This window comes from Cyclopterus lumpus, chromosome 14, assembly GCF_009769545.1.
Source record: "Cyclopterus lumpus isolate fCycLum1 chromosome 14, fCycLum1.pri, whole genome shotgun sequence".
NCBI classification, from domain to species: Eukaryota; Metazoa; Chordata; class Actinopteri; order Perciformes; family Cyclopteridae; genus Cyclopterus; species Cyclopterus lumpus.
Genome location: NC_046979.1, coordinates 5066143 through 5085146, shown reverse-complemented (window position 1 = coordinate 5085146; position 19004 = coordinate 5066143). Strand labels below are relative to the sequence as shown.

General features: G+C 41.0%; 2 protein-coding genes and 1 long non-coding RNA gene across 3 annotated transcripts; all 3 read right to left on the bottom strand.

The window, feature by feature from the left end:
* Positions 1 to 927: 927 nt before the first annotated feature.
* LOC117742730 (adapter molecule crk-like) lies at positions 928 to 8944 on the bottom strand. Its single transcript, XM_034550324.1, has 3 exons — positions 8357 to 8944; positions 6511 to 7109; positions 928 to 4690 (listed from the first exon to the last, which is right to left on the bottom strand). Exons 1-3 carry the CDS (start codon positions 8574 to 8576, stop codon positions 4556 to 4558), a joined length of 954 nt encoding a protein of 317 aa, XP_034406215.1. The 5' UTR covers positions 8577 to 8944; the 3' UTR covers positions 928 to 4555.
* A 1655-nt stretch (positions 8945 to 10599) lies between these two features.
* On the bottom strand, positions 10600 to 13176 carry LOC117742809 (smoothelin-like protein 2). Its single transcript, XM_034550447.1, has 5 exons — positions 13169 to 13176; positions 12940 to 13065; positions 12739 to 12853; positions 11720 to 11871; positions 10600 to 10877 (listed from the first exon to the last, which is right to left on the bottom strand). Exons 1-5 carry the CDS (start codon positions 13174 to 13176, stop codon positions 10751 to 10753), a joined length of 528 nt encoding a protein of 175 aa, XP_034406338.1. The 3' UTR covers positions 10600 to 10750.
* A 220-nt stretch (positions 13177 to 13396) lies between these two features.
* Positions 13397 to 13919, bottom strand: LOC117743074. The gene is made up of 3 exons (XR_004611070.1): positions 13812 to 13919; positions 13568 to 13690; positions 13397 to 13440 (listed from the first exon to the last, which is right to left on the bottom strand). It is a non-coding gene; the product is annotated as an uncharacterized LOC117743074 (long non-coding RNA).
* Between the last annotated feature and the right edge of the window lie 5085 nt (positions 13920 to 19004).

The following is a 19004-nucleotide window of genomic DNA, read 5'->3' as shown; positions in this document are numbered from 1 at the left end:
CAACACTAACGTATTATTGGCTCAGTCGCCTGTGCCTTCTTACTGTACAGTACAGTAAAGCCCAAACTGACAATTTGGTATGTTTTTATTCACGAAGTGTATTAACACATTACATGCTTCAGAATTTTTTTTAAAAAAGGTACATTTTAACTTCAAATAATATATATTCATAAACACTTTGACACATTATACAATCTCTTTTTGCTCGTTCTGGTCCTCTTCAAAGTGAGGTCGAAATGGCACAAAAACAAAAAATATTATGATCGTTGAAAAAATACAAAAACAATTCAACATTATTTGGCATGAGACTTTATGTGTTGTTGTTTTTCTTGAGCTGTAGAGGAGATAAGGTGCACATTAAAGCATAATCAGTGTGTATCTTCTTGAAAATATTTTGTTTAAGTATTCATTGGCCTTCAACTAGTTAAAATAATGAAATGAGAATATTTTCTGTAAAAGGCAACAATTTGTGAGTTCAGTGCCATGCCAGATGACCCTTTGCATAAAGGCATTACAACAAATAGAAAAAGAGGATTATCAAAAAAAAAGGTTGTACCACTACAGAATGGATCCTTTCCATTCAGACAGGAGATGACTAAAGGAGCGTGGCAACAATCACCTTTGAAACATCTTTTAATATCCAACTGATGTAAAACAATTAACTACACTTGAGAATTGACATTGCATTTTCAGTTTGGATGGTAGTTTAGTGGTTTTTGTGTGCAACACTTTCTTTTGGTGTTATTTGGTCAACTATAGATCCATGTAAGCACTACGCAGGCCCTCTGTGTTTGTAGTGAAATAATGTAGTGACACATGCTTGACTGTTTTCTTCACATTAAACCACGGAAAGTATTTAAATCCAATAATTTAGCTAAGATCAAATATTTCACCTCAACAAAGAAACGTGGAATATGGGGACTTAAAAACTATTGCAATTGTTTATTAATATACCCAGGGCTTCAAATGGCCCACAGGACGTGGCTCAAAATTCTTGATAAAACATTTATTACGGCAATAAAAAATGTCATTTAATTTAGCATACAAAAAAATTATTTCCTTAAATTTGAGTCTCGATAACAAAAACAAAAATGGGAGGGAAACTTTCCACGACACATTGTAAACTCAAGACAACCTTTCAGGATATCTGGGGTCAGATGCGTAACAACTATGTGTTCAAACTGTGTACGATACAAATGCAGAAAAAAAAATAGGCATCTGCACTCTTCTTGTATCCGCTTTTATAGATTTAGTTGTGAAATTGTGCGAAGGTTCACAGCCCTGAGTTGCACTCCCAACAGTTAGCTAAAACTCTTCGCAAATCAATACTTCTATTTGCTACATCAGGTTTCAAGGAAATAACGATACCAATTTTTTTTTAAATGCCCTTTTTTAACTCCCGTTATATTGTGAACCTATTTAACAATATATGCAAAAATATTACCCACAAAATTATATTTCTACATATTTTATATCAAAATTGAATCATCCTTTCTTCCTGGAAAACAAAATATGAAGTGCGCCTATGTACGCTTGTACCAACCAATTTCAACTCATATCAATATCGTGACATTGATCCATCGCACGTTTGGTGTGTGTGGAGCCACGGTCTCCAAACCGTGCTGAATTTTAAGCATGCCCACTTTTATAAATTATATTTAAGTCCCTCTTGTCGCGGGGTTCGCTGGCGAATGTTCACAGTACAGAAGATAAAGACGCTCTAACTCCTTTCTTTCACTGGGACTTTAAGACATGGCATTGAAAAGACACAATTTCACTGAATATGTTACATTAAAACAAAAGTTCTCCACCAACGTACAGCAACTAACGGCACACAGAGCCAACCAAAGGAATTTAAGTTATAATAACTGCGCCTTTAATTGCATAAAATATAAAAACAGTTGTTTTTTTTAAGACTGCAACCCTTTGTTATATTGTCTTAGAAACTGAAAATGATGCTGCATATTAAGATCACGTCTCTCATCATGAAGACCATGCATATGCTTCTATGATACATGTACAAGATGTGCACCGCGTCAGCATTCTGTCGTCACTATAAATATGTTTTGGTAAGTGACACAAATGATCTGTGTGCATAGGAATCACGTGTACATCTGACCCCAGGGCTGTTAAATGTGTGATTTTGGAGACAAAGACTGTTTTTATGCGAGTGCTGTGGAAACCATTTGTTCGTTTCGACAAATCAAAGACAATACTGACTGACCAAACCCGCAGGCTGCAGGCAAGTAGCTTCCTACTCACAATTACGTTTTTTTTTCCCAATACAAAACATGAGGTAAAGAGGACGCATCTCTGCTGATCCTCCCTGGTGACGGACAACAACAAAAAAAAATAAAAAAATTCTGTGTGCAGCTGAGGTTTCTCACTCCTGCTGTAGTTTACCATTTACATCATACAAGAAGCATCCATTGCATTTCTGTATCAAGGGAAGGCCGATACATGTGAGTATAAGGTTTTACTATAATACATAATAGGAGTGTGACCACAGGGGGATTTTCTTTTCTTTGAAAACAGTGTTATTGTCCCCGGTAACAGCATTACACCAGTTTGAATCGCCGCTATACCGCATTTTTACAAACATTTGCGAGCCATTTAATTGCCGTTTGGAGCAACAGGGATTACATTAAGGAGGCTGCGTGCTTTTGATGGAAAAGGTCTGATCGGAAGAGAAGGATCTTGGAAAATGAAATTTCACCGAGGAGAGCAGTCATAGACCATTAAATGGTTTATTTTCATACCGACATAATGCTCAGGGTTTATAAAAAAAAAAAGCTTTTAATGTAATAATAGCATGTGGAGTCAATGTGGCTGACGAGAAAACAATTTCACCTGCAGCGTGTGTGAACCACGGCACAAGACATGACAGTGTGACAGGTCTGGTTTTTTTAGCAGTTATACAAAAAAAAAAAAAATGCAAGAGGATTTAGTGTTTTTTTTTTGTGTGGCTTTTATCTCAATAGCATCTCGGAATGACAATGTCATAAAAACCCTGCTGGAAGACAAAAATAAAATCCCTCGAGCTTTTTCCCTCTCATCTTTTAAAAACAGCCTCAGAGGAAAAGTCTCTCATTTTTGTTCTTTTACACCGTTTCACACAAAGTCATCCATGTTGGCGCTGAATAGTGTTTTTAAAAGAGGAACATAACACAATAGGTGCGTCTCAGGTAACAACAAGTTAAAAGAAAATCAACAGTATTTAGCATGTAAGGTGTGTCGAGAGAGAGTCAATTCTGTCACAATATTTTCCACTTTTGGTACATAAAAAAACAAAACATTGTGTGTAGTGTGGGATGACATAAGTTGGCGAAGTAGTCTTCTCCACAAGACGGAGTCATCGGGAAAAGTCTTTGCTCGTTTCACTCCGGAGGTTCACAGTCTGGCACTACAAAAACTCACTGATTCATGATTCTGTGCGAGAAGCCGAGTGTTTTGTCTCCTATGTGCAATTGATTTTTCCCTTCTGTATGAATCAAATGCAGTGGGAACCACAGGAAGGGAGAGAGTGGGTGTGTAGACTTCAATACTGGGCTGGAGATGGGTAAACAACGGTTCGACTGATATCGGTTACCTAATTCTGCCCGTTAAGGGCAATATTGCCCAATATTTAACCGTGACAATTAAAATGGATTTTATTCCATCCAAACATTACTGAATATTTTATGGTTAGCAGCTGCTGTCAAGACATGGCTCCACTACACTGGGTGAGCACAAAGACTGCAGACATGAAGTGATATGGACTGACAGGGAAGTCATTGATTGGACAGTTCAGCGCTACATGGGCTCTCGAGGAAAAATCAATAGCCAACAGCAAGTCTGGATTATAAGCAATATTAGTCCAGACGGCAACTGGAATAAAATTAAAATAAAAAAAATGAATGCATGATGGCCAGAAACAGGATGGAACAAAAAGGGAGTCGTGTGCTGTAACATAACAGGGGAATAGTTTGTGTGGCCGTTATGTTTCATACACTTTTTAATGAATTGCTAAAATACATGGAAGCGGGACAGAAAGTCTAATCTTCAAACCTTCTCTATTAAGAGATTTAGGTGTGTAAGCCCCTTAAAACAGTGTCTTGTTGCTACATGCCTCTGATGAACATACAACAAGTAATTAAAACAGCTCTGGAGTTAATGGAAGTTAAGTGTTACGTGAATAAATACTAAACCAATAAAGGCTGCCTTTTATCTTAACGATAGCCATATTTAATTGCTGGTTTCAGAGAAGTAGTCAAGCAAGGAGTGGCAGTGTGTGAAGCTGATTTAAAAAAAAAAAAATTAAAAAAAATGCTTATATAGGCGAACCGATATCAGTCTGACCGTAGTGTAAACTCTTCAAAACATGACAGCAGGCAAGATCAACCAACACACCTTGCGTGTTGGCAGGGGAACGGTTGAGCTCATAGGTTCATATATTGTGTGCTTGTATAAATCCTTTTCTTTCAGAGCGTGACATAACGACCAAAAGAGAAGGGCTGTGCTGGACACGGTCGAGGTGACGGAGGTGTGGGAGGGAGGGGGGAGGAGCGAGCGTTTCTCAGCTCTCGTCGTCGGGATGGTGTTGTTCCAGCAGCCGAACGTGGGTGAAGGGAAAGTGGCCTCGTTTGCCCTTGCACTCACCCTCCCATTGGCCGTTCACGTTGATCTTGGTCACTTTTACCGTGTCTCCCACCTGCAAGATGACAACAAAAAAACAAAGAAGAAAAAAGATAAATGCATGCACACAATACGCAGACCCATTTTCTCCCTCTGATTGGTAAGAACTGGCAGGATCGGGTCACACAAGTTGAACATATCAATACACGGTCAATGTCCGACAGCCCCCGCAGAAAGAAAAGTAGTGGTATCAAATTGACTGACCCATCTTCATCTGTACAGCTGCAGAGCAGCAAACGCACACATATACACACTAAAGTGTTAAACTACTTGTCTGAGGACTTATTTCTTGCAGAACGGTTTCTACAAGCCTGCCAGAAGCTCAGACTCAGAGATAGTCACACTGAATTGAAATTCTTTACACTCATTCAGCCTGACATTTTGTTCGTGACAGACCGTTTTTGTTAAGAGGGGAGGCAATATTTTGTTGCCCTAATTAAATCCTTTTTTTATTGACGCATCCATCCCAACAACGTCGCGTATGGTCAAGACTGAAGCTGTGGTAGAAGTTACAATAAAAAGCACATCATATTTTTGGGTGAATTTACTTAAGTCTGCGACACAATTTTTGCATTTTTAGATATTCAAAAGAAGTACATCACAGAAAGTAGTTTAAAATACAAAGGTTGTTAATAATTCCAGGTTCTAAACTGTTTTGCAGACAACTTGCTTAAAGTAGGATTTCATTTCAAAATAACAGCTTCAGTTGTAAATTACAGAATAATTTGCTAGTCCTCATCTACAGTGAGAGCATTGTGTACAGCACTGCGAATTTTGACTTCAACCAATAGTCTATAGTTAAGCAGGCTGCACGAATATATTGTGACCCATTTTAACAGCGGCAGCAGGTTAATAAACTCAGTGTAAACCGGGTCTGCTCTACCTCACACAGAAACACGCACACACACCGTCTTCCACTTGTTCATTCAAACAAAATGGTGGCATCTGTGTCTCTTGAGAAGAATTTAAGAGCTGGCTGTGTTGAAAGTTGGTACTGTGTGTGTGTGTACATTTATTCTCACAGCAAAACTATTTTATTCAAATTGAAGCTGTTCTTCCTGAGTTTACAACAGACCAACTGTACGCATCCCTGTGATGAAAATCCGTGACTGACACTACGGCCGCCCACATAACCAAGTATACCTACGGTGTCCTGTATGAGAGCCATCACTAGCAACTGGCTAGCGTGTCATCAGAAGTGCACATGCGGAAATTGTTGAAATAACACAAACAGAAAAAGCATCAAAATCTTCCTCCTTTGAGTTGTATGTTAGCATGTTAGATTCACTCACCATCAGCTTCGACAGCGAGATGGTCAAAGTGTGTGTGATGCGGAGACACTCTTAAGTTAGCTCCACGTGGGGCAGCCTCAGAGGACTCGCAACATACCAGATTGTGTCAATCTCTCATTATTAACCTCCACTATTGTTTTGCGTTTCAATAGTAATCTGAGCTAACACTGTGTCTGTTCCCAGACTTAAAAACTAGGCTGTTTCAGAGGGCTACAGTGGTAATGAATGTACAATGCAACACTCACATTAACCCAATGGGCCATAAAGAGATGTGTACATGAAGGGGGTGCCATTGTAAAAAAAAGATCAGTGTCTGTCTTTCTCTATAGCGCCATCCCCACTGTGAGTGTCTTCATGTACGCTGTCAACTTGCATTTGTGAAGATACTTTGTCTGTATGATCATGCATGAGTAAGCCATTAACTAATCGGGACAATATACATTGCCACAGCTGGGACCCACAGAGAAAACCGAGAGGCAAGAGAGGTTTAACAGTGAACAGAAGGACAGCCTTGGAAAACATGAATGGCGGGTGGGATTGCTACCTCCAGAGAGAGTGCCGTCTTGTCGTAGGCGTTGGGCACCCTCTTCTGAATGGCTCGTGCATAGACAGGCCCATTCTGTAGATTAGGGAGCTGGGCGTTGACCACAGGCTGCGCATACTGGCCAGGATCCCCCAGAGGGTTTGTCTGAGGGGCCCCTGTTGCGTCTGTGCTGCCCACCACCCCTCCTGCTTGCCCCCCCGGTCCACTCCCTACAACAGGGGGACCCAGGCCGGCGGCAGTGGGCGAGGCAGGCCGGTACTTCTCCACGTAGGGCACGGGGATCATCCCGGCTCGGCCCTCCTGGTTAGCTGCGTTCCACCACTGATCCTCTGGCTTCTCCAGCACCCGCAGGATGTCGCCCCTGCGGAAGGGGAGGTCCTCCTCATCGTTACCAGGGAAGTCAAATAGCGCTCGTACAAACTCTGCCTCGTCCGACGGGATGCCAACAGAGGAGGTGCTGATGAATCCTGTGTGCTTGGCCTTGTTTATGGGCTCTATGAGTGTGGTGGTGTCCAGGTAGTGGATCTTATAAAACTCCAGCAGGGCTGGCAGGGCCTCAAACTCCTGATCCCCAATCCGAAACCGAGGGGGAGCCAAACCTGGCAGAGGAAGGGTGACAGTGTTAGTTTGTGAAAGCAAAAAAAAATGATAGAAACCAAAGAAATCCACAATCAAATGAAAACCAATGCCTTTGGGTGGAATCACTGGCAGCACCGACAGGCTTGCTCTACCTTTGAATTCAAACAGCACCAAACATTTCCATCAGTAATGAGTCGGTTTGAGTGGTGGTGGCAGAGAAAGGCATTAGCCTCTGCAAACAAATCATCTGACTGCTTGTTTCTGTATTCTCCTCTAGTTCATATTGATACTGGGTACCCTTCCAACCTATAACGACTCACTATTGATGCTTTATTATAAGGGGGGACACAGATAAATAAAAAATAAATAAATAAGGACGCCCTGAAAGGACAATAATTGAGCCCCTGCCATAAAGAGGTAGTCCCAATGGCAGACCTGTAAGTCGGGCTATGTATGTGCAACAGGATCACAGACATTCCAGAGACGCCGAGCTGACCAGTCATCCCCCAGTTGTGACAGCCAAGTCTGCCCAGTCCCCATTCAAACCCAGCAGCAGCAGCCCATCCCACCGCCCCGTTGCCTGCACGAGGACAAAATACCTCCTCTATCCTCCGTCGGAAAAAAACAACAACTAATAAATCATCAATAACGCCCCGATTGGTTGTTGATAGCTAGCTTAGCTTAGCTAGCTAACACCATTTACAAAAAAAAAAAGTAACCCACTCAACTCTCTGCGGCCCAAATTAAAATGTACACAACACTAGCGTTACTTGTGGTGTACTTTATGTTGTAGTGTTCGGCTTTTAAAATCTGACACGCGCGTAGTAGCCGAAAACCAAAGCGGACCACGTCTAGTTTCAGACCGACCCACCAGCAGCTAGCCAGTTAGCTAACGCTCCCCGGGTCCAACGTACACTTTCGGTGGGCGGTATCGAGCAGCGTGAACCACATGTAAAAAAAAAAAAGTTAATTTTTTGTCCCAAAAGAGTGAATATCGTCCTTTTACACATATGCCGACTTTGAGCGTATCTTCCGAAAACACTGGGCACGCTCACACGCATGCGAAAGCGCGGGCATATCTACCGATGTACCAGGGTCGCGTTAAATTGGGAGATTTCGCAACGGGCGTCTTGACTCGCATATCGGGGCTAAATCGAAGCAAACCGCCATTTAAATTAAACTATTCGTCCCCTACGTTGGTATCCGGTGAACCCGGGTGGCAGGTTCGGTCCTACACCCACAGATGTGACAAACAATGCAACGTTACCTGAGCCAGATTGCCGGTTGTTACTGATGCTGTTGATTATATAATGGGACACTTTGGAGTTCTCCGACACGGACAGCACGTAGTCGCCCGGGCTGGTGATCGAGTCCCTCACCAGGAAAACGCCATGCCTCTGCCCCTGGAGAAGAGTAACCGCTTCCTGGCGACTTAGCCTCCCCCAGTACCAGCTAGAGCGGTCTTCGGCATCAAAATTACCGGCCATGGCTGTGAAATCCCGTCCGAGGCTTGAGGCCTTTCCCCGTCGCCTCTCCCTATCCACAACTCATACAAAAAACTTTGGTTGACTAACGTTTCCCGTGAAGAAGAAAAAAAAAAGAAGAAGAAACCCCCTCCACCGACGCTATAATACCACCGTTATTGAAACTTCCACGACTAATTTCAGGGCGTTTAAGACGACGGAACTTGTGTGGCGCCCACAAAAAAAGCGAATGCTCCGACTGCTTAAACGTTAAAATGGAAAAAAGAATAAATTCAAAACTAATGTGCAACAAGAAACTCCGGGACTGAAATGGCGGATCTGGGGAAAAGTTGACCTCATCTACCGGAAGGGATGCCTGGTCAATGGGAAGCGCGGCGTTCACGCCCCTTTAAAAAAAACGCCGTAGATACGATACAACGACTCTGCATCTTGTACGATTATAACACTTTTTTTTCTTCTTTTTTTTTTTTACCGCTGCCATTGTTTATTGAGCATGTATTTAATCCCGTAGTTTACCAACGAATCGTATTTAAAATAACACACAGTAAAGTAGTAGTTTAAAGCAACTTTTTAAAATTGCTTTTCGGTAAATGGTGTGATCACTTTGAGACCTTAAACGCACCATAATAAAACTTTTCTGCAGATTTGTTGGTGGTTAAAATCAGATTTTAAACAGTTCATGAACACGCATTTTGTGAGTCTAACGTGATTTAAGTAAAGTCACACACAATCCATTTTTTTCCCCTCAAAGTTGTGATTTCAAATTGACTTGTGAGACTCTCAAACCAAAAGTTTAAAGTTGAATTTACAACCGATGTGAACAATATTACGATATAGTAACACGCCTGAACAATTGAACCTGAAAGTTAGTCCCGTCCCCCTCCCAATATTTAATCTCTCTCTCATTTCACACACGCCTGGAGGATATCGACATAGTTAAAATTAAGATTTGTTAAAAGAAATCGTGAACATAATTGTCAGTGGACTTCTGCACTACACGCATTCTACCAGTAGAGGGAAGCAAACACTGTCAAAGTATTGAGCTCCATTTAATTTAACTATTATTTCGGAGAGAGTTTGCAGGAAAATCTCAAAAAAAAAAAAAAAACTGAATTTGCCATCACGGCCAAAATATATCATAAAATCTGTGCAAAACGGACACACAAAACATTGTACAAATCATTTTCAATTTACAAAACAATTACCACGTAGAGAACAATTTATATTGCCTTACAAGTGATTGCAATGCATTATGAAAAAATATTATAATGTACTACAACAATGGGAATTATAAGACACTATTATCCTTGCAAAAAGCAAATGTCAGTGTGTAACCAGCTATTCAGATGTATCAAGATTTTTTAAAGTGTTGTGATTATTGTTATAAAGCATTATAAGTATTCATTCTTATAATCAAGCAGAATGAGCAAAATATCACATATTCTAAGTTTATAATGAATTATAGATAAGAGCATCATAGAAAGTGCTACCAAAATGACCTGCAATCATTTGTGTCATGTGTGTCACTACTATCTCCGGCATCGTCCATTCACAGAGTTACAATCACACTCCACCTCTTGACCTTAATAGTCTTTAATAGTCAAGTTTGCCACAATGATGTAAAAACTCCACACTAAAAAAATGAAAATGATTAGAAAATTGCTTTATTTTGCCACATTGCACAACTCAGGCAAGACTCCAAATTATTATTACTGGAGCATCTCTGCGCTGGTTCATAACTCTCTGGTTTGTAAAGATTGCTCACGTTGCCGAACACTGATTGGTCGACAGCAACTGCCAGCCATCACAAGCTAGTTTTAAAAAGAGTGTTCATATTCCCGTCTTTGATTGCAGCGTTGTTATTGATTTGAGAACTGCATTAAAACCAACCTCCATCTTGTAACGCCACACGTGTCACAATGCAATATAAGGAACTACCTTTTGAGAATCAGTGTCAGTCCACCACAAATCAATATAAAGGAAACTGGTGAAGGCACACATACAGTATAAAACTGATTTGGCAGAGAAAAACATCAAAGTCTGTGTTTGCGTGATTGGAACAACAGTGGTTCTCTATTAGTCTGCCTGGCAACGGGCCAATTGTGTGCTCATTCAAAGTGTTCATGGCACACAGTGGTTACTAACATCTAGACTGGGTAATGCACTCTGATACAGAGTTACTCGAACGTCTTCAGGTGGCTGTAGAGGGACTGGACGTACGTAAACACACACATGGGGTCCGGCTTGTCCCCCATCATCATCATGTCCTCCACCTCGATCAGACGGAGACAGTCGGCCTGCTCCCTGAAAACGTAGGAGGACAGATATATGTCAAATATACACACATCCAAACACGTGCGCTCCACCTGAGACTCTCTGTTCGGGGTTTGAGAAGTCTTTATGGGAAAGTTGCTTATTTCCCTTCTGGTAGAGAGTAAGACGATGAACTTGATGCCATCTGTTTATTAGAATATTAGCTTAGCTTAGCACAGTGACTGGAAACAGGTGGAAAAAGCTAGCCTGGCTCTGTGCATGCTGAGGAACAACACTCCCCCTGCTAGCGCCTCTAAAGCTCCCGTTATATATATATATATATATATATATATATATATATATATATATATATATATATATATATATATATATATCTTTGTGTAATCCGTACAATAGCTGAAGCATAAAAATGACAATGTCGGTTATGTCCCTGGCACGGATGTTGAGAAATAGCTTTTCTTTGTTATTTTTTTTTTTTACAGTTTTCATAACTATTGATTAAAAATGACTTGTTTCTTTATCTCAAAGTTGAATCTAATAGCATTAAAACACACCTTTACTTAAGTAAATTCCCTCAGGAGGGCGTTGATACTCTCTTTCCATTTCCTGTTGGAATTAGGGAAAATGCTCCCCAAATACATTTAGACACCATTCAGCAAAATGTACAAAGTCTTGTTTTAATGTACATTTTATTGTAAAGATTTGCACCTGTCTGAATCAATGTTAAAATATCGGCTGAATGACGTCCACTCAAATAAACGGTGGTACCTTTTAAAGATATTAAACACCTCACCCAGGTATAATGTTGGTCCAGATGCACTTCAGTGTAATCAAAGTACGCTCACTCACTCACAGCCTCACACACAGCTTACTCTGCGGTGGCGAAGGCCAGCTGGAGGTTGTGTTTGCGGTTCGCAGGTTCCAGCGCGTTGTAATCGAAGTCCAGAGGGAAGAACGAGTGAACCAGAGCACAGAACGCCATCCCGTCACTCCAGCTGGACGAGAAGTTCTGGATATCTATGTTCTGAAGGAAAAATCACATTTAAATCCTTTGGTTTTTGAGTCACACTCAAATTGTAATATCAGTCCGGTGTGAGATCTAGGGGGAACCGTCTATAAGCTGATGTATCGTCTTTTTTGTGTGTTTTGAGCCCATTTTGTCTTATTTTGACATTCCCATTGTAGCTAAATTGTCAAAGTTGTCATGAAGTTGGACATGTTCATTTTCTCTGACAATGACAATCTGGTGATGAGGATCACGTCACAGGAAAGAAAGCTCCAAGGAAGTTGACAGAAGCAGAGTCAAGAAGTCAAGAAGTCAAGAAAGAACTTTGAACCTGGCCTTTTGAGCCAAAATGGACCAGAAGTTAATAAAGTACTCAGAAAAAAGAAAATAACTGACAAGTCTGTGACACCTGGGAAACTCCACCTGAGGACAAAGATCTTGTGAGATGATCAAAAGCTATAAAACAGCAACTAAATGGACCTCAACTTTTGAGAAATATTTATTTCAGAAAAAAAGTGCTTCTAAGAATGTGTATTCAGTATTATATAATAGAGTGAAGGACATTTTAATTGCAGTTTAAAGGTGCTATAAAGATTTCTATTGCCTCTCAACGGCTCTCAACATGGTGCCGGCTAAGCCAGCAGCTCGCAGCTAACAGTGCAAACTACGGCAAGCCAGTGGGGCCCGCTCACATGCACAAACATGCTCTTAAAAAGGCACGGAGAAGCTCTGATAACAACACACACAGAAGGAAAGAGGGACTTCATTTTGTCTGCTCAGGAATAGACATTACTCCACTATGTTTAAATAAATGAATATTTGTGGCTCCTATTTTAATGCTCAAAAATATTGCAAATTATTTAGCACCTTTGATGAGAGTCATACCTGATAGCCGATGGTTTTTGAGCGGCACCACTCCAGGAGAATCTGTTTTATGCCACTGGCGCTGGAAACTCCAAAACTCTGAGAGCGCTTCAGTTTAGGTTTGGAATCCTTCATTCTACTCCACAGAAATGCAAATATGACGACATGTCGTTGATTGTTATGATATCAGGGCGATATTGAAAGAATTCTAGATTCACTTACTTTATCGGCTCTGAGTTCATCCTCTCGAAGAGGGCCCTCTTGGCCTGAGCCCCGTCGGGGCGTGTAAGCGTTTGCGATTTCATCACATCCTGCTTAAACTCCGCCCCCCCTGCCTTGTTCGCCTTCCTTTGGGAGAAACGGTGGACAGCAGACACAGTTACACTCCGACTGAGTCTGCCACGAGGCTCCAAATGTACAACAGCAAGTGTGTTTCACGTCACAAAAACACCATTTCATGGTCGGGACTTACTTGTCCAAATTTGGAGAGAAACCAGATTTTATTATTGATTTGGATGGAAGCAATTTTTCTGCAAAAAACAACAACAAGAGAGATGGCGTGAGATAGATTACAAAGAGACAGAAAACAGCACACAACCCAAAAACAAACAAAAAAAAGATTGTAATACTTGCACATATACTGATGACACTATATTTTACCTGCAGGCTGAGGAAAGCTCACACTTCTCTTCAGACTGGGACTGGGTGTCTTGACAACTGGTACTGAATACGAAAAAACAACAAGGGTAAAAGTGGAGAATTTTTTTAATAATGTATAAACTGAAAACAAGCATAATACCCATGACTTTTATTAGGAAAGACAGCTCCTTGAATCTCAGGTTGAACTCACCTCGCTTAAAGGGATACTCCCCAGGTTTGATTGGGGACGGTCCTGTCGTAGCAGACGATGAAGACTCTATGTTGGGTTTGCTCATCATCGAAAGAGGCAAGTACAGCTTGGGTTCAGTGACGTCTGACGTGAATAACCATTTCCCCCCCAAAAAATCATTAAGACTTGCTTTGATGCTCCTTTGGGGTATTTTAAGATATCTGAGCAGGAAAAAAAACACCCAATAGTGTCGCAGCGTGCTCACCACGTCTCAGTAGATGTTCGCCTCGCTTTATCGTGGGGGATTCTGGACTCTGGTCAGGTTTGGACGCAACGGAAGTCTCGGAGCTGATTTTGGTCACAGCTGTGGGAGGATGATGGACCAAAGCCTGAGATACAGAGCCTGACTGCTCCTGGGATGCCTGGGACCTTAGCTCCTTTGTTCCAGACACACCTGCACGAGTGAAGATGGAATAGAGCAATAAGTGGAAAGGAGAAATTAGTAAATGGAGTGAAGATACAAACAAACGGGCAGAAAAAGAAACCCCTATTAATAGTCCTGAATTCAAAATGTACTTTTCAGCTAAATATACTTAAAGTATCAATAGTAAAAGGGCTCATTATGCAGGCTCCTTTAAAAATAGTATTGTATATTATTATAGAATATTATATAATTCTAGAGTATTTTAATGTTATAGTTTAATAACTAGACGACGTGTCAAAATAAATGTAGTGGAGTCGAAGCATGGATGGATTAATGAACAGACACGCACCATAAAGGAAGACATGCACAATTACCACAAGAAACATACAGAGACATAAAAAAACATGCACAACAACTACAAAGAGACACAAAAACTACAAAGAGACTCAAAGCAACCACAAAAACATGCACAACAACTACAAAGAGACACAAAACGACCACAAAAAGAAACAAAACGACCGACACAAAACTACTTACTACAAATAGACACAAAACTACTACAAAGAGACACAAAACTACTACAAAGAGACACAAAACTACTACAAAGAGATGCAAAACAGCAAAAGCATCAAAGAGTCTTTGTGTTGTAGAAAAGATGGTGGGGCCTTTTGCATGTCTGCACCCTGGGGCCCATTGTCTGATAATATGTCCATGAGTAGAAGTATAAAGTAGCAGAAAATGGATATACTCAAGTAAAGCACAAGTATGTAATACTTGTAAATGTACATCGCTACATTCTACCACTTCCAAAGCACGTCTCTATTATGTACTTATGTGCACACAGTTTTAAGGCCCAATACCTTCGGTCTTGGTATTCACAAATCTTGTGAATACATCCCAGTAGTCTGACCTCTTATAGAAGAATATTGCCGTGCTTCACCTGTTGGAGCCTCTGCTGTAGAATGACCAGCTGCATTAGGCACCAGTGCAGGAGACTGGGCAGATGTGGTGGCAACCAGACCCTCTGGACTGGGTTTGGTTTTCATGGCAGTGACGGGGAGATGGGGCTTGAGTTCATCGGCGTCTGAAAAAAAAAAAAAAAAAAAAGGGATTTTAATTAACGGGTTTGGTTACACCGGCAAAGCCGATTGGGACGTAAACAGAAAGATGTATTTCCCTCTCACCACACGGAGGCTCTACTGGTTTTACTGGAGACTGTGGGACAGCTGGCGCGTCAGAGCTGGGCTTCAGCATTGCAGAGAGGGGGTAGTGGGGTTTGGTCTGAGGACCTGACGCTTCCTGGTCTGGAGGGAAAGAAGACCAACTGAATGGAGTCCTTCAATCAATCGCATGCTTCAAACAGAAGGGCCCATGTTACAACCTCCCACCAAGTTTCATGAACATCAGGCCAGTAGTTTACATTTAATATCGCTGACGGACAAACAAACCGATGGGTAAACATAACCTCCTTGGCACTATATATACACCTGTTTACTCTGGCGTTTAGTTAATTACATTTTCTATGGCCTGATGTTATCTTTTTTTATTTTTCTTATAGTTTTCTTATGTTTTTTCTACTGCACCATCTTTTACTGTGTATTTTACTCTGCTCTTTTAACAGATTTTTTGCCCCTGTTATTAATTGTCAATTTGTTTTAATTGTCTACCGTACTGCACGTTGTGACCCTTTGTCTGTGAAAAGTGCAATATATAAATAAATAAACCTTACTTATGTGTGTATCTAAAGAAATGATTGCAGGTGCAAACAATGTCAACGTGTAGGAATGAACAATATTAATTGTTTGTAATGAAAGCAGTAAGACGTAATGTGATGATTTAGAGGTTATCATTTTTTAAGTGGTATTTTTGATATTGCATAAAAGACTTTACCAGAAATGTCATTCTGGAGAAAAAAAACTTGAATACTTGAATTTCCCTAGTCTTATTTAAATTTTATGATACAGAAACATCTTTTTTGGACACACTATTTTATCCTTTAATCTGTTGCTGCAACATGTGGAGCTTTACTGCAGTTCAGTAGGTATAATACTCAGTTCGGTACAGTATTCCCAGGAATAATGGAGCTTCACTGCGTTGCTAAATACTGTAAACACTTCAGTGTTTTCGTGTGTGTGACCAGCAGCAACTGTGTTCCCGTTGAGGGCTTTCACCTCCTCACTAAACCACTTCTGTCCGTGACCTTTTTCACACCATTTGTTTCCCTCGCTCCCTGACTGAACGTTAATCCTTGTTTTGGTTCACGTCCTATATTTAGATCGAATTGCGTTCTTAAAAAAAAAGAGGTGAGGCTGGTCGGCTCGTCAGGTTAAATGAGTGGAAGTTCTCCGACGATCCACCTACCTGGGTTCCCATTCTCTGCAACAATTTTCTCTCCTTTTGCATCGGAGCCCTGTTCAGTAAAGACAAGACGTACAAAGCATGCAATTATATTATTTATCCGTTTAGGAATAAACTTCCATCCAAAGGAACATACTGAGTTAATGGATGATTGATGTGCACCAGCATTCTCCACCTAGCAAGAAGAGGATCCCTTATTTTATATATCTATATCTATGTATATATACATATATATATATAAATATATATATATATATATATATAAATATATAAATATAGATATATAAATAAATCTCTATATATATATATATTTATATATTTATATATATATATATATATTTATATGCTGTTTTTAATCACTTTTTGGATGTGGTGAAATTGCAAACGTCTTCTGAGATGCTCCCTGGTGTCATGTCACAGCCAGAAAAACAGCTGGTTATATTTAGCGCCTCAAAAAAAAAAAAAAGTTCTGGTTCGGGGTCAGAATCAGTTACATCTGTAGTGTTCAATCACTTCTGTTGAATGTGTTCACATTTACCGGTAATGACATTTATATGATAATAATCTCCCCAAAACCTGCTGTATTTTATTTATTTTTTAAAAGAGACAAATGCCAATAAAGAATTGTACGAGGAATCCTATTTCCTTTGCCAGCCATTATCCCAGCATGAGTTATGCGAGACGCGACACTGACTGTGTCTATTTATACGTTTTGTCGTAGCAACGTCACTCATTGAATGGCTCACAGCAAACAAACAAACAGAGATGGTTTGTTTTGTCTGTCACACTGCCGTGGAGCTCACATTAATTTGAAGGCCTTTATCCCCCCGTGGTAAATCTGTCTGTGTGTGTGTGTGTGTGTGTGTGTGTGTGCGTGCTCACTTCTCTAAATCTAACGTGGGATCTTCAGCTGTTAACAGCTGAAAGCTTCTCCTTAAATGACAGCTGAGGCCAACAAACCCGCGTTCCTACCGAGAAGCTATTTTGGGATTTCGCAATCAAGTCCTTTTGCAACAGTTTCCGCTCCACTCTTCTTACGTCCCAATATAGGCCCCAAATGGATGCTTTGGAAATTCGAGGGAGTCGGTCCCGGGTACCGTTCAAGTGCATCAGCCTGGAGCTCGCCCCACTTCCCCCAAACCCCTCCGCCTTTTGTTTTTCGGAGACTCGCTGTGGTCTGGGCAGCCACGCAACGGAGCCGTTTCATCCCCGGGCTTCACAACAGCTCCTGTAGGATACCAGAGGGACTCCGTCTGACCCTGTGAATCAACCTGTGGCTGGGGTTACCTCCGTGTCACGTTGGATCCTTCTTAAAAAACATGCAAACAATCCTTGGTAGATACTGACGAACGCACAAAGATAACCTGGAAGACACAGTGAAATGAAGCATAATTCCGTGTCACCTTTCCACCTGCACATTTCATGCATTTTTAACCACTTTTTATTTTTCAAATCTAAAATTCCCATGAAATGAATATTATATTATATTAACAATGGATTAAATCATCACTGCCGTTTCCCCTCTCAAATCTACGGAGCATTTTTAGCACTTTTGAGTTTTTAACTATTTTTAAAAAAAAACTCACAGACAGAGTGGAGCGTTCAGCAGCTAAAGAGCCGTGCAGCTATTGGTGAGTTGGTGGAGACCAAAAACTGAATTTAAAGAAGCGTGTATATTGGACTTTGAACACCGGGGTCAGCTGGATGTGTAGCTGCCTGCTCACACGTTCACCAACACGACACAACACAGAGATTTCCTGGAGATGGATTGGAGAACTATTTGGTCATTCGTGGGACATCTCGCCATTGACTTCGGTGGCAACCACGAAACAAGTCCAAATTGGGATAACGGCGAAGGCCTTTTGTCGTCCTCGGAAAGTGATGTCACTCGTTTGGGAGGCAGCACCCCTCGACAGATTAAATAAATAAAGAAAGATGATGTCAAATTTGAAAATGAATGAAGCAGAGTATTAAGTGAAGGCTAAACTTGTACCGGCAAGGGGTCTGACGGGGGTTGTAGGAGACCTGATGATTTCAGCGGCCAGGAATGTGGGCAGGGTGTGCGTTTTGACAGGACAGCTGGGTGTCCGTCTCTGGGTGTCATTGACGGGGACGTAGACGCAAGTCGACTTTCCATTTAGGAGATTTGAAACTTGGGGATCGGCTGGTAAACAAGATTCCTCAAGGATTAGGGGATAGTGATTTATTATGTACCTGTTTGGGGCCTGGGAGTTAAGTCACAACACACTCGGTGCACTGTTTGGTAACACATAGTTCTTGTGCGTCAGATCCCTGACTGTGGATCTGACTTCACTTCCAAAGTTTTCAGGACTCTGCATATATCGGCTCCAAAGCTCAGTCCCACATCAAAGACCCCAAAATACATGTGCCCTTTGGAGGACCTGCAGGTCCTAAGCAGTTGGGAGTTGGGGGTGGGGCGGTTGTTCTTAAATGCATTTGAGCCAATGTAAAGATATAAACCCCTGTAATGGTAATTACTTTGAATATTCAAGGTTGATAATTATTAACATTATATTACGATTTGTCTGCATTTGAAGATAATACAAAGAATGATGATGCAGAGCCTTTGCAGCAGTGCCGTTATCACCGCTCATAAACGAGTGAAACTGAAGTCAGAGGTTAAGTATCTATGTTTTTCATGGATCAGGAAAAGCT

Coding starts and splice junctions, on each gene's coding strand:
- LOC117742809 (XM_034550447.1), bottom strand. Junction 12,854..12,939: donor ATGAACTCAGAGCCGATAAA/GTAAGTGAATCT, acceptor TCTGTGGAGTAG/AATGAAGGATTCCAAACCTA. Junction 10,878..11,719: donor CTGGCCTTCGCCACCGCAGA/GTAAGCTGTGTG, acceptor CTACGTTTTCAG/GGAGCAGGCCGACTGTCTCC.
- LOC117742730 (XM_034550324.1), bottom strand. CDS start 8,576: ATGGCCGGTAATTTTGATGCCGAAGACCGCTCTAGCTGGTACTGGGGG. Junction 7,110..8,356: donor CAACCGGCAATCTGGCTCAG/GTAACGTTGCAT, acceptor TTCCTCTGCCAG/GTTTGGCTCCCCCTCGGTTT. Junction 4,691..6,510: donor AGACGGCACTCTCTCTGGAG/GTAGCAATCCCA, acceptor GTCATCTTGCAG/GTGGGAGACACGGTAAAAGT.